General features: G+C 53.8%; 5 protein-coding genes across 5 annotated transcripts; 4 read left to right on the top strand and 1 right to left on the bottom strand.

The window, feature by feature from the left end:
- The first annotated feature begins 542 nt into the window (after positions 1 to 542).
- BGZ61DRAFT_394914 (DUF1479 domain protein) lies at positions 543 to 2,444 on the top strand. The gene is made up of 3 exons (XM_046242907.1): positions 543 to 1,088; positions 1,146 to 1,868; positions 1,928 to 2,444. The coding sequence occupies exons 1-3, from the start codon at positions 644 to 646 to the stop codon at positions 2,248 to 2,250; spliced, it is 1,491 nt and encodes a 496-aa protein (XP_046101459.1). The 5' UTR covers positions 543 to 643; the 3' UTR covers positions 2,251 to 2,444.
- Positions 2,445 to 3,335: 891 nt separating this feature from the next.
- Positions 3,336 to 5,912, top strand: BGZ61DRAFT_63410 (uncharacterized protein). Its single transcript, XM_046256938.1, has 5 exons — positions 3,336 to 3,721; positions 3,790 to 4,222; positions 4,303 to 4,667; positions 4,733 to 5,383; positions 5,452 to 5,912. Exons 1-5 carry the CDS (start codon positions 3,719 to 3,721, stop codon positions 5,812 to 5,814), a joined length of 1,815 nt encoding a protein of 604 aa, XP_046101458.1. The 5' UTR covers positions 3,336 to 3,718; the 3' UTR covers positions 5,815 to 5,912.
- Positions 5,913 to 8,447: 2,535 nt separating this feature from the next.
- On the top strand, positions 8,448 to 8,960 carry BGZ61DRAFT_495926 (uncharacterized protein; the record flags this gene model as incomplete). Its single annotated transcript, XM_046250956.1, has 1 exon — positions 8,448 to 8,960. The coding sequence occupies one exon, from the start codon at positions 8,448 to 8,450 to the stop codon at positions 8,958 to 8,960; it is 513 nt and encodes a 170-aa protein (XP_046101457.1).
- Positions 8,961 to 9,351: 391 nt separating this feature from the next.
- Positions 9,352 to 9,807, top strand: BGZ61DRAFT_534972 (uncharacterized protein; the record flags this gene model as incomplete). The annotated part of the gene is made up of 4 exons (XM_046254214.1): positions 9,352 to 9,396; positions 9,451 to 9,468; positions 9,526 to 9,637; positions 9,692 to 9,807. The coding sequence occupies 4 exons, from the start codon at positions 9,352 to 9,354 to the stop codon at positions 9,805 to 9,807; spliced, it is 291 nt and encodes a 96-aa protein (XP_046101456.1).
- A 423-nt stretch (positions 9,808 to 10,230) lies between these two features.
- Positions 10,231 to 11,074, bottom strand: BGZ61DRAFT_480572 (uncharacterized protein; the record flags this gene model as incomplete). Its single annotated transcript, XM_046249208.1, has 4 exons — positions 10,231 to 10,446; positions 10,509 to 10,534; positions 10,584 to 10,732; positions 10,821 to 11,074. The coding sequence occupies 4 exons, from the start codon at positions 11,072 to 11,074 to the stop codon at positions 10,231 to 10,233; spliced, it is 645 nt and encodes a 214-aa protein (XP_046101455.1).
- Between the last annotated feature and the right edge of the window lie 564 nt (positions 11,075 to 11,638).

Below are 11,638 nucleotides of genomic sequence, written 5' to 3'. Positions count from 1 at the left end.
GAGGGCGTACAAACAAGACGGAGCTAGGGTGTTGTTCGTGTTTTCGTATCTTGTATAATATGGGCACCATCATTATGTCGGGTTGAGGGCTGCTTTGTCTTTGACTTTGGGGTGTTGATCAGGTCGGCAGACGGACTGCCAGGCTTTTTTTTGGGTAACTTCTTTTCCGACGCCTTGTTAGCCAGAGCCCCTCGCCTTTATCGACGCGATCCATCTGTTAATGAAGCAAAATTATCCGCTAAATACTGTTCGCTGTGCACTGTGCCGTATTTCTCGCCTACCGGCCTCCAACCCCGTGCGCACTTACATGGTGTTGAGGCATCGCCAAGTACAACACTTACATGTGCGAGTGATGCAATGACGGCATGACGTCCAGCACACCCACACGGCCTGCTCTGGAGGGTCAGCCTCGCGGATCTTGTGCCCGAATCGCCGAACGTGTGGGAGAGTTGAGACAGGCGGACTTCCGTTTTGGGCAGTCCCGCACCCTCCCTCAACAGTATAAAAGGTTGTGGCGGAGATGGCCAGCCGTTGAGGACGACCCCATGAGCTGAGCAGGGCCAATCCATTATTCCCGTCGTCGAAACTTCACCTGGCTGTTCATATTGCATTCGTTTGGTGCACCGCCGTTGTTGTTGATATCATGTTGCGATCCTCTCTCATCAAAGCGCCTCGCGGCCTTCGCCGGCCCATGGCCACAGCTGCCGCCGCCGCGCAGACGTCATCTAAGAAGGAGGGAGACATTTCGGATGCCTTTGTTTCTCTGTCCGGTGTCGAGCGCCCGCCACTGCCCGACCGGTTCCGGCAATTGAAATGCGACCTTGTAAGAGGGCGCGAGGGCGCCATCAAGCAGAGCTGGGGCAAGCTGCTCCGCGAACTTCGCAGGGAGAACGACATCATCGCTGCCAAGGGGCCTGCCGTCGTCCCCCAGGTCGAGTTCAATGATCTCGAGGCTGGCATCGAAGGCTTGAAAGGCGAGATTCAAAAACGAGGTGCCGTCGTGGTCAAGGGTGTTATCCCGGAGGCCGAGGCCAGGGCTTACAAGGAGGAGATTGAGGAGTATGTGAAGAAGAACCCATCCACTAGAGGTCAGTAACACATCGTGCTCTTACTCCTTTGGTCAAAGACATCTCTGACTTGGACAGCGTTCCCGCAACACGACCCTCAGGTCTACGAGCTGTACTGGTCCGCACCGCAGCTCAAGGCCCGCTCGCACCCATCCTTCCTCCACGTCCAACGCCAGCTCATGTCCAGCCTCTGGAGCAAATCCTCTCCGACGTCGCGCATCTCGCTCGACCACCCGCTTATATACGCCGACCGGCTGCGCATCCGCCAGCCCGGCGACGCGGCGTTCGCGCTGGGCCCGCACATGGACGGCGGCAGCGTCGAGCGCTGGGAGCCCGAGGGCTACGGCCGCGGCGCCGTGTACGACGCCGTCTTCGAAGGGCGGTGGGACGAGTACAACCCGTGGGACGCCAGCGGCCGCGTCGAGGCCGTCAACAACCTCTACGACGGCTTGGGCTCCTGCACCATGTTCCGCATGTGGCAGGGCTGGATGAGCATGAGCCGCACGCGCCCGCGCGAGGGCACGCTGCTGGTGAACCCGCTGGTCAAGCTGTCGACGGCGTATCTACTGCTGCGGCCGTTCTTCGAGGCCGTGGGCGGTGCGCCGGGGACGCCGGGGTATCTGGATGAGAAGAACTGGCGGTTCACTGGCGTCGATGAGATGACGAGCGAGCTTCAGGGGGCGACGCCCGGCACGGGACAGGAGTTTACTGACGAGCTGCATCCTCACTTGGAGCTGGATAAGACGATGGTTCACATGCCCGAGATCAAGCCGGGCGACTACGTTGCATGGCATTGCGACAGTGAGTTTGCCTCTAAGCATTTACTCCATTCACCTTGACATAAACTAACGCATCCGCAGCAATCCACTCGGTCGACAAGGTGCACATCGGCACGGGCGACTCGAGCGTGCTGTACATCCCCGTGTGCCCGACGACGGAGACCAACGCGGCGTACGCGGCGCGGCAGCGGGCGGCCTTCCGCGCGGGGACGCCGGGGCCGGACTTCCCCGGCGGCGCGGGCGAGACGCGGCACGTCGGCCGGCCCACGGAGGCCATGCTGCGGGGCTGGGCCGGCGCCGCCGGGGGGAGGGCCCTGGGCCTGGAGCCGCAGGTCGCCGGCGACGGGTTGACGCCCGGGCAGCGGGAGGCGATTGAGAGGTCGAATGCTGTGTTGGGGTTCTAGCTGGGGATTATTTCCTGGGCGAGAGAAATTTATCTCATATGTGAGCTTGATGAGTTTGGCTAGGAAGATGGCCCTGTATTACTGTACGAAACCTCAGAGGTCCGGGATGAATGGCATAAGCAGTGATCAACATCCTGACTATTATCAATTTGAATACTATTCAATTAATCAATTTGACCGTAAAGGATCTAACGGATAGTGTATATTAAGAACCGTAAATTATCTTTCAACACACCATCTTAGTCAAATATCTTACTTCTAGCACCAGCTATTGTCTTTAATATTAATCTAAGAAACTTCTTATTTTTTTTATTTCGCTTTTTACCAAGTAGCCCGCACTGAAACCTTTGAATAGAGACATATCAATACCGTCAGCTTCCCAAAATCCCTCTATACATAACACTGTGGCCTAGCCCTGACCCTTCCTCCGAACCCGGTGCGACGACCCCCGAATGTGTTGCAGCGACCCCGCCGCCACATCCCAAGGTTCCAGTGCATACGGGTGAATAGTCTCCATCCTGCCTATCGATGTGTCCTGATGCGCGCTGGCGGGTCGACGTATGGACGGACACGTCACACCTAGCGCATGGACACGTTGGCCAGCACATGGACGGTCTGTGCCGCTTGCATTCCGATATCTTACTGCTCCTTGCCGTTGGCAGCATCCCAGCGCGTCTCGGAGAAAATCTAGGCCTCCAGTTTTCTCATATCCTGAGTCAAGGCTCTGCAGACAGATATCTTCGCTGAGCTTGGAAGCCAGCATCGCCTCGTCCGCTAAATGGCAGGACTAAGATGACCGTTCGACCGAGTAGGTGCCCGACAATGACGTCGTGGTCAGGCTTAGTGGTTAATTCCGCTAGGTATCTGGTAAAGCTGAATGCACATTTTGCTCGTAATCTGCAGGTCAGCCAGATTTACAAGCTTCATTGGCTGGCATGAGACATCACGCAGTGTGATGCCATGCGGGGGGTTGAAAAGCAACATGGGGCAGAAATGCGGTGGACGTTGATTTTTAGCAAAAAAAAGCTATTTAAATGATCAAGGCTGCTCTGAGTCTTTTTTTCAATATCATAAAAATCCAACCACTTGCACTTTCGCTATCGTCGACTGCCTAACTTATGCTAATCGCCGACTTTATCAACAACTGTCCCTATTCAAGGCAGCCGAAATCGCCATGTTCAGCGAAGAGACCAGTAATGAGTCGCTTGACGGGCTTAAATATGCCGACATGAAAGTTGCAGTCATGGATATCGGTCTGGACACAATTGAGGGAAATCCTTCGGCCAGCCGATGCAACATTAGTAGCCTTAAGGATGCACTTTTCAAAACCGAGATGAAAGCGGACTACGCCTGTAGATGGATGTAGGGTCCCATTGAAGACATACCCACTGCGACTCGTTACATATTACTGATCCGTATCTCGGACACCAGTCACTATGCCTGCGATTATCTTGAGTTCCAGAAGTTCATGGTAATGGCATCTCTTGTCCTCACTTTCACTCTGACGTTTTCGTGGCAAGGTTCCTGACCATGCTCCAGGAAATTACACATGATCTATTACTACATTACCCCGAGACCGAGCGTAACAAGATCTCAGCTGGATTGCGCAGATTTCAACGGCGACACGAGATCAAAGGCTTCCATGGGCCGAGTTTTGATCCAAGGTTTGTATCTCTCTATTCCAGCGACCAACACGAGGCTGGACTCGGTTTTCTAGCTGAGCCCGAAGAGGAATTACCAGCATCCGATCTTCCCGCCTTCGTATCAATGCCCACCGTACACTTTGGGAGGCCAGCCCGCATGCCAAATGCTCATCAAAATGCCCACCGTCCAAAATCACTTTTACAATACCACTACAGGTTCGGTCATGACCAGCTAGGATCTGATCGCCAGGGATCGTCTGATTCCATGGCCCCTGTCAGTCAGAGTTCCGTCATCATTAGAGAGATGTGGTGCCTGGCCCTGAACAGGAGTATGTGTAACGTATCTTGGCCTAATTCGTTTGGTTTAAGATATTGCATTGGGCCAGAAGCTGACAGAATTACGTGATAGAGAACCTTCTGACTGTCTCTTTCCTCAGGCCGAGCAACATTTGGCCACTTGCAAAAGAAGAGCGAGGTCAATTCACCGGCAATCAATGGCCCCCATCACTGGGATTTGCAATTGCTCACTGCTTCCGGGGCGACGCCAGTACCGACATCAATGCTGCTCAGGTGAACCTATACTCCAAAGTCTCGTGGAGACGTTTAGCCTTTGGCTTCTTGACCGTTATGAGCAATTTGTCAGCAGCATTCATCCCAGGGGGGTGGATATTTTCCAGAGCATTTGGATATTTTGAGAATAAGGTATTGGGATGTACATCCCTTGAGATGGCCAGGCTTGTCTCGGCTGAGACCTTTCTCAACAAGTTACGAAGTGTAAGAATCAGCCTCAGTAAAGACATTTCTTGAGAGAAGCAACTAACCAGACTAAACCAAAATAGAACCGCAAGCAAAGAGGAAAGAATCCGTTTTCGAATTCAGTTATCCTCAAACTTATAACATTGTGTTGCCTTGGATCGTATCGCTTTATTGGGCCCCATGACCTTCAACTTTGCGACCTAAAGGAGCGTACGAAACGTTGGATGGAGATCGAGTCAGAGGCGCGGGCACAGGAGAATCCTCCTGAAGACATCCTCGATTCTTTGAGGGAGCTCTGGGCGATAGTCGTTGTATTTCGGATGAATGTTCTTCAACTGGGGCGTCGGAATTTATGCCAACTGGACCACGAGAGTCTTTGGACAAAGATATTCATGCTCATCTGGAACCGCGGCATGAAGAAGCAAGAGGCGAACACGGTTAAGCTCCGATACCAGCCTCGGAAATTTTCGTCATTAGGGGGAACTCTTGATGCCCTGGAAGAGAGGCTTATCAGGGCTCAGAACGTCCTTGACGGGCAACTACGCCTAGCAAATCAAGGCGATCAAGGACACAGAGAACGCGAGAATGGGGAGTTTTTGCGGAGCATCCGTGCCTTTGGGAGCAGCCCGTCTTTGGCTTGTCTGCATCGGATATGCACTATCTCTTCACCAACTCGATTTTCGATAAGTTCGCAGGACATCAGCGAGATGTACGCGAACAAAATCTCCGGGTTGGTAAGTCAATGGCAATTCCTTGCCTGTTCGCTTGGGTGGTCGGAGTCGGTCTAACCTTTGCTGCTTAGGAACGGATTATGCGTGATTCCGCCACGCAGCCTCTTGTCTATCAGATTTCTGCGGTGGCAGATGAGTTACTAATTCTGAAGGACATACTACGAAGCCAGATAAATGTCGTATCTTCGGTTGCAGAGCGCGTTGTGCAGCAACTGGGGAAGCCGTCCTTATTCGAGTGCGATAGAGAACGTGCGGCCGACGCGGGAGATCCCCCATCAACACCAGCTACAAACAAATCGCCAGATGTTACCGACGAGAGGAAAGCACAGATACTTGAGGCTCTTAAAGGTGTTGTCAGACGTCGACATGAACAGCTGACCAACAGCATTGAGAGATTAGAGGGAACTTCAGCGCGTCTCCAGGCCCAGGTATGAGCGTCCTTACCCTTAACATAGAAGACGCCTGTATGTCAAGTGACACTACAGTCATCAAGTTGAAACGTCATTGACTGGAAACAGGCGGTCCTGTTCATCAGTATCAGAGCTGAGGATCAAAACGTGGCAATTTTTGTCTTCACCATCGTCACAGTCATTTTCCTCCCTTTATCCTTTGCAACGAGTTACTTCGGAATGAATACGAACGACATCCGCGACATCGACCGCGGGCAGGGGTTTTTCTGGGCTATTGCAGGTCCACTCACCGTTGTAGTGCTCTTGACCGCTTGGTTGATCGCATCTCGGGGGCCTAGATGGAAGAAGGCACTCCAAGTACAGAGCCTCATGGAGATTGAGGATTGGAAGTGGGGAGACGTTAAAACGGACTAGACGATGGGGGCTTGATGAAGCAACCGATAGGACTCCGAAACTCAACTATTGGAACCGAATGACCGATCTGCAAAACTGACCCATATCCGAGTATCTAAGGAGCTTTGGCTATTCAATAAGCAACAGAGCTGAAGCCATTTTTGCAGCGGGCTTGTTGATCATGCTATTTCCTAAACCAGCCACTATTGTCTTCTGGACGGCAGTGAATGATCAAGGGATGAAGAAGCCCAAGGAGTCGAGGACGGTGCCTGAGTACACACCGATCACTCTGGCAGACTCGGATGGCAAACTGGCTGGTCGCCATGGCCTAAGGAGAGCATGGGGAGCTAGCATGATACGAGGAAGCAGGCTCGTTTTGGACGAGGTGATAGCTGGGGCATGTTCAATGACCAAAGATTCGCCGGTAACAGCAAGCAGCGCAACGATGTCATATTAACGGAGAAAAAGGCGGGTGAACGAATGGCTTATACCTCCGTTTAGTACACAACGTTCAGGTGAGGCGTTGGTCACCCAGCACCTCTACAATCTACTGGCTCCCAATGAGTTCAGGCTTCTGGCGCCACGGCGCTTGCTACGCAGCATCTCCCGCCCGGTCTAGGTGCGAAGACGCATAAAATGGAGTCGGCTCGGCAGTGTGGCAGTGTGGCAGTGTGGGATGCTGTAGTAATCAGCCGCCGTTTAGTACTTGGAGCGGAGTCCCTATCATAGGGCTGCCCGAATATCCTAGCTCTATGCAAGACATCACAGAGGAAGACAGACCTCCAGCTAGCTCTTGGAGAAGCACTGGAGTTTGTCGCTGTCCCGGAATGTCAGAACTATCCAGAAAGATTCCTCGCCATGGTCGGCTCCCTCAACGTCAGGTCTTCCTCACGAGGCAAACTTGACCTTGCGAGGCGAGTCGCAGCACGTCGGCCGGCCCACGGAGGCGATGCTGCGGGACTGGGCGTGGATCCGCAGGTCGCTCGCGATGGATTGACGTCCTGGCAGCGGGAGGCAATTGAGAGAGCGAACGCTGCGCTGGGGTTCTAGTTGGGTTTTTGATCCAGGGTTTGCGACTGCCTTTTGTCTTTTGGTGACATTTTCATGGCTCGTCTCTTCGTCCAAAATGGTCTGTGAGGGATTGATTCCTGGATGAGGGGGTCGTTCTCAGATAAGGGATCTGGTCAATTGTTTGTTAAGGAAAACAGTGGAAAACGCATTCGGTGTGCCAATGCTATTACAGCCAAGATTGCTCTAGTGTCGGATAATTACCACAGACAATTTGACTTATGTGATCATCCTTACCTTATGTGATCATCAGTTCCCGATTCAGATCTGCGACTCGACAAGTGGGACAAGTCAGCTCCCGCTCAATGCAAAAGTGCTGAGGCTACGTTAGCTTTATTCACCAGGTTGGTAATCAACTCCAGCCTCCTCCAATCGCCGTGCTCCGAATGTCCATTCCTGGAGCAACATGACTCCGTGGCCTGTTTGACGCCCCCATGTGGTGCAACGCAACGGCGCGGTAGCTTCCAAGATGACGGTGCGAGTCGGATGAATTGGTCAGCTCCCGGGTGAGGCTGCAGCTGGACCCTGGGGAGTTGGTTGAGGCTGTTTCGGGCTGTCGGCGGTACAGAGCGGACGAGGCTTCAGCTATTTGCGAGGTTCGCCATCACTCCAACGGCCAAAGGATGAGGCTGAAGAGGAAACCGCCGCTTCAACGTTTCCGAGCCCTAAACGAAAACTTACCCTGTCTTTATCGTATTTCCTCGCCTCTTCACCTCCTCTCGGAAGCTTCCCCAGGGTCGGGATCTGGCGGGCGACGTTCCGTAGGCTCACCGGCTCCACCAAGGAAGAGAGGGGCCCGGCGTAACAAACCACCGTACGCAGTAAGCGACATATGGTCAACAAGCGCTGGCCGGTCTCACATTACTAATGCCGCAAGCGGTCCAGGGAAGCATCTAGTAGCTTGGAGCAAATGCATTAGTAAACAGCCCATTTACCGTCGGCGGTGAAGGAGTGGGATGTGCAAAGGGAAGCGGGGGGACGGCCCGAGAGTGGATGCTCGAGGCTGGAGGATCTTGTGTGGATCGCGGGACAGAGAGGGGGTTGTCGCAGAGAGAGACGGAGAGAGATATATATATCCAAGGGGTTTGCCTCTTCGGAACCCTATACTCGATTCAGACCATCACGCAATCTACAGTCCATCCTTGCACCATACCATCCGAACCTTCTATCCCACTATCCCACATACATCACTCACCATGAGCTTCACTCTCTACGACGCCTCCATCGCCCAGGCCCAGGATGCCCTCGCCGCCCTGTCCGCCATCCTCACCAAGGCCGAGGCCCACGCCAACAGCGCCACCTTCATCGGCGCCAAGCTGATCGACGACATGCTGCCCTTCAGCTTCCAGGTCTTCTTCGTCACCGACCTGGCCCAGAAGCTGGCCGCGCGCGGCTGCGGCACCGAGCCGCTCACCATGGAGCGCAACCTCGACTCGTTTGCCGCCATGCAGGCCCGCATCACCCAGGTGCTCGAGATCCTCGCCAAGGTCGACCGGGACGCCTTCAACGCCCGCGAGAGCGCCGAGGTCGCCGTCGGTCTGGGCCCCGGCAAGGAGGTCAAGATGCAGATGAAGCAGTACGTCACCGGCTACGCCATGCCCAACCTGTTCTTCCACACCAGCACCGCCTACGGCATCCTGCGCAAGGAGGGAGTCGAGATTGGCAAGATGGACTACCTCACCCCTTTCATCGGCAAGTACGTGTCTTGAGTACAATGCCCTGCGAAGAAACTGAAGGAGATGGAGGTGATATATGTCACTGAGGATGTGCGGCAGAGGAGGATAAAGAAACAAAAGTTACTACATGGTAGCGGGACAATATGGAGGATAGACTTCCAGTCCTAAAATGCTTAGATAACAAATAAAACATAAAAGATCAAATTGAGTCGTGTAATGCCTAGGAAGTGAGTGAACGTCTCGACGCTGATGCGGGGTGTAAGTTCTCCAGGGTAGGTCGTATCGGGGAATTGACAGGATGTTGCCGTTGCCACCCCGCTAAGATTTCCATCCATGCTTACATACTCTACGAATCCCTTCTCTTCTCCTCCACGCCCATGGGAAGCTCGACTTGCCGACATCGCCATCCCAAGAGGAGCTCGCCATGTCCATCTACTGGTGGGCGCTCCGTGTGGTCCAGTCCTTCGAGGTACGCCGTCCACTGCAAATGCTTGTTTGACCCAGAATCGCTGACAATTCGCAGGACAGGATCGTCGCTTCGGTACGCCATGGCAATCGCAATCGCATCCATTCTCCCACTGTCGCTGACAACGTCCAGATCCTCCGAATGCCCGGCTTCCATCGCGCCGTCGGCCAGATCCACCGAAGGGTCCACGAGGCCCAGCATGGCCGGAATCCAAACCAGCCGCTGGCTCCCGGCGAGGCGACAGGTTTGTCACCCTCTAGCACGACGATGACAAAGAAGCTGACTGTGGCCGTTCCAGCCGACCCGGGCGCTGTCGATCGCAAGCAGCGCTTTGCGAAACATTTCTTTGACGAGTTGAAGAACCAGGTCCGCGGGAAACCGACCGAGCTGCCGCATGAGCCGCCCAGGAAGTGACGACATAACGGCTCCATGATGCACACATTGCGCACCACTCAACTCACGACCTTCCGATACAAAACGAGCGAGATATGATACACGGAATGCCTTAACGGAACCGACGGTTGAAACACGAGGTCACACAGGGGGACAGGAACCAAGCCTCGAGAAGGGCCGAGTCAGCGACAGACATGCCCATTGAGAGCTGGCATCGTCTCTGAGGTCGCTGCAAAACTCCGAGCTAGGATATCTCGGACGGGAGACTGGAACATGGGCTCTTTGAATTGGGACGGGAGGCCATCTATTGAGCCTCTAGCGTCTTCAAAACCCTAGGTCTGCGGTAGCACGGCTACGCGTTGTATTTGTACACGCCCGAATGATTTCAACGGGGTTACTTGTTGGACGGAATCGGCAACTATCTGGTCGACTTTGAACTGTTGCCTATGCCGCAGAGGATGGAACATTTCCAATTGCGCCGACCATATCGGTCATACTCCACGGGTCGTCGTCGCCTTTGCCTACTCCTGTCATCGACACTTGTCCTTGTGATACGTGCCTACAATGCCTCTGTTTCGTCCCCAGCACTTCTGACACAGGTCCTTGTCCCGGCACTTGCAGTGCCGCGCCGTCTCGCCCTTGCTGATATCCTGCCAGCACCTGTCACACCTAGTCGTCTTCTTCCGTGATATGACGTGTTGCCCGCCTTGAACCTGACTGACGTGGCATCGCGGGCGCATCTGCTGACCTGGAAGTGGTTGTTGTAGTAGTAGTCGACGTCGTCATAGCCGGCTAACAAGCGGTATGCGGAGTCGTTGAGACCGAGGCCGTTTCCACATCCTCTTTATCCACAGCCTCTTTATTATTAGCCCTGCGACTAGTTTGTTCGGTATCGCTTGAGTCGGGAGTTGATACAGGTGGCTCACTGGCACAACCCTCGATCGAGCTTCTAGGAAGTAGAATTCCGGATTCCAAGGACAGAGCACCATGTTTCTGCCCAAGATGCATTCCGGAGCCTTGAACTCGCCACTCACAAAGCGCTGGGAAAAGTGGTCGTTGCCAACCGCCCACGAGTCGGCGGTGGTGCCGAAATAGAGGACCATACCGCCTTCTCTTCAGAGCTGCTGAAAAGCCGCCCAGCAATATGCCTGCTCTGCCGAGCCTCAAAGCATTCCGGTGGATGTCCTTGTCCAGAAACGGCAACACGCGAGAAGCTGAGGCGCCATCGAGGGTGGTGGTTTGCTTCAGGCTCGCTGAGATCGCGCGAGGGGTCCATTCCAAGCGTCATTATCCGTCTAAGTTGCCCCGACGCATGAAAGCTGACTCGAGGACCAATTAACGTGCATTGATACCTAATGTTTTCAGCTTTGTTATGAGGTTGCGATGGCAAGGGATGACTAAATCTACGACATAAACAGCTCTCACATCTACTAGTCTCATCTCTGCTGTACACCTACGGCAGGAAGAAGAGAAATCAACAGGACCAAGAAGATTGTATGTAAGACGAAATTGGTACCGAGTCCGACGCTCTGAGGTTCTAGGCATGGCTTATTATTAGATTATCGTAGTTTACTTATGCGCTGGTGGAATTGAAGCATGGATTTGGTCCTGCCAAGGATCAGTTAGCTATTTCAGCTTCTGTCTCTGCGCCCCTAGTATATATTTTATGTGAAGTCCTGACGCTTGAGCACGATGAGCTTCTTAGCTTCTTAGCCTCGCCTTCTCATGCGCATTTCGCTCAAACGGACATATGCTATGTGACGATGGAGCAAGTACCACGTTCTGTAGCGTGAGGTGGTCGGTATGAGTATGTGGTTGCACCCCGTCTCATTAACAGGAATAGGCTGCCGCT

The sequence above is a fragment of the Ilyonectria robusta genome (assembly GCF_021365365.1).
Source record: "Ilyonectria robusta strain PMI_751 chromosome Unknown BGZ61scaffold_16, whole genome shotgun sequence".
Classification (NCBI taxonomy): Eukaryota; Fungi; Ascomycota; class Sordariomycetes; order Hypocreales; family Nectriaceae; genus Ilyonectria; species Ilyonectria robusta.
Note: the sequence above shows the minus strand (reverse complement) of the source record. Positions and strands in the feature narration are given on the sequence as shown.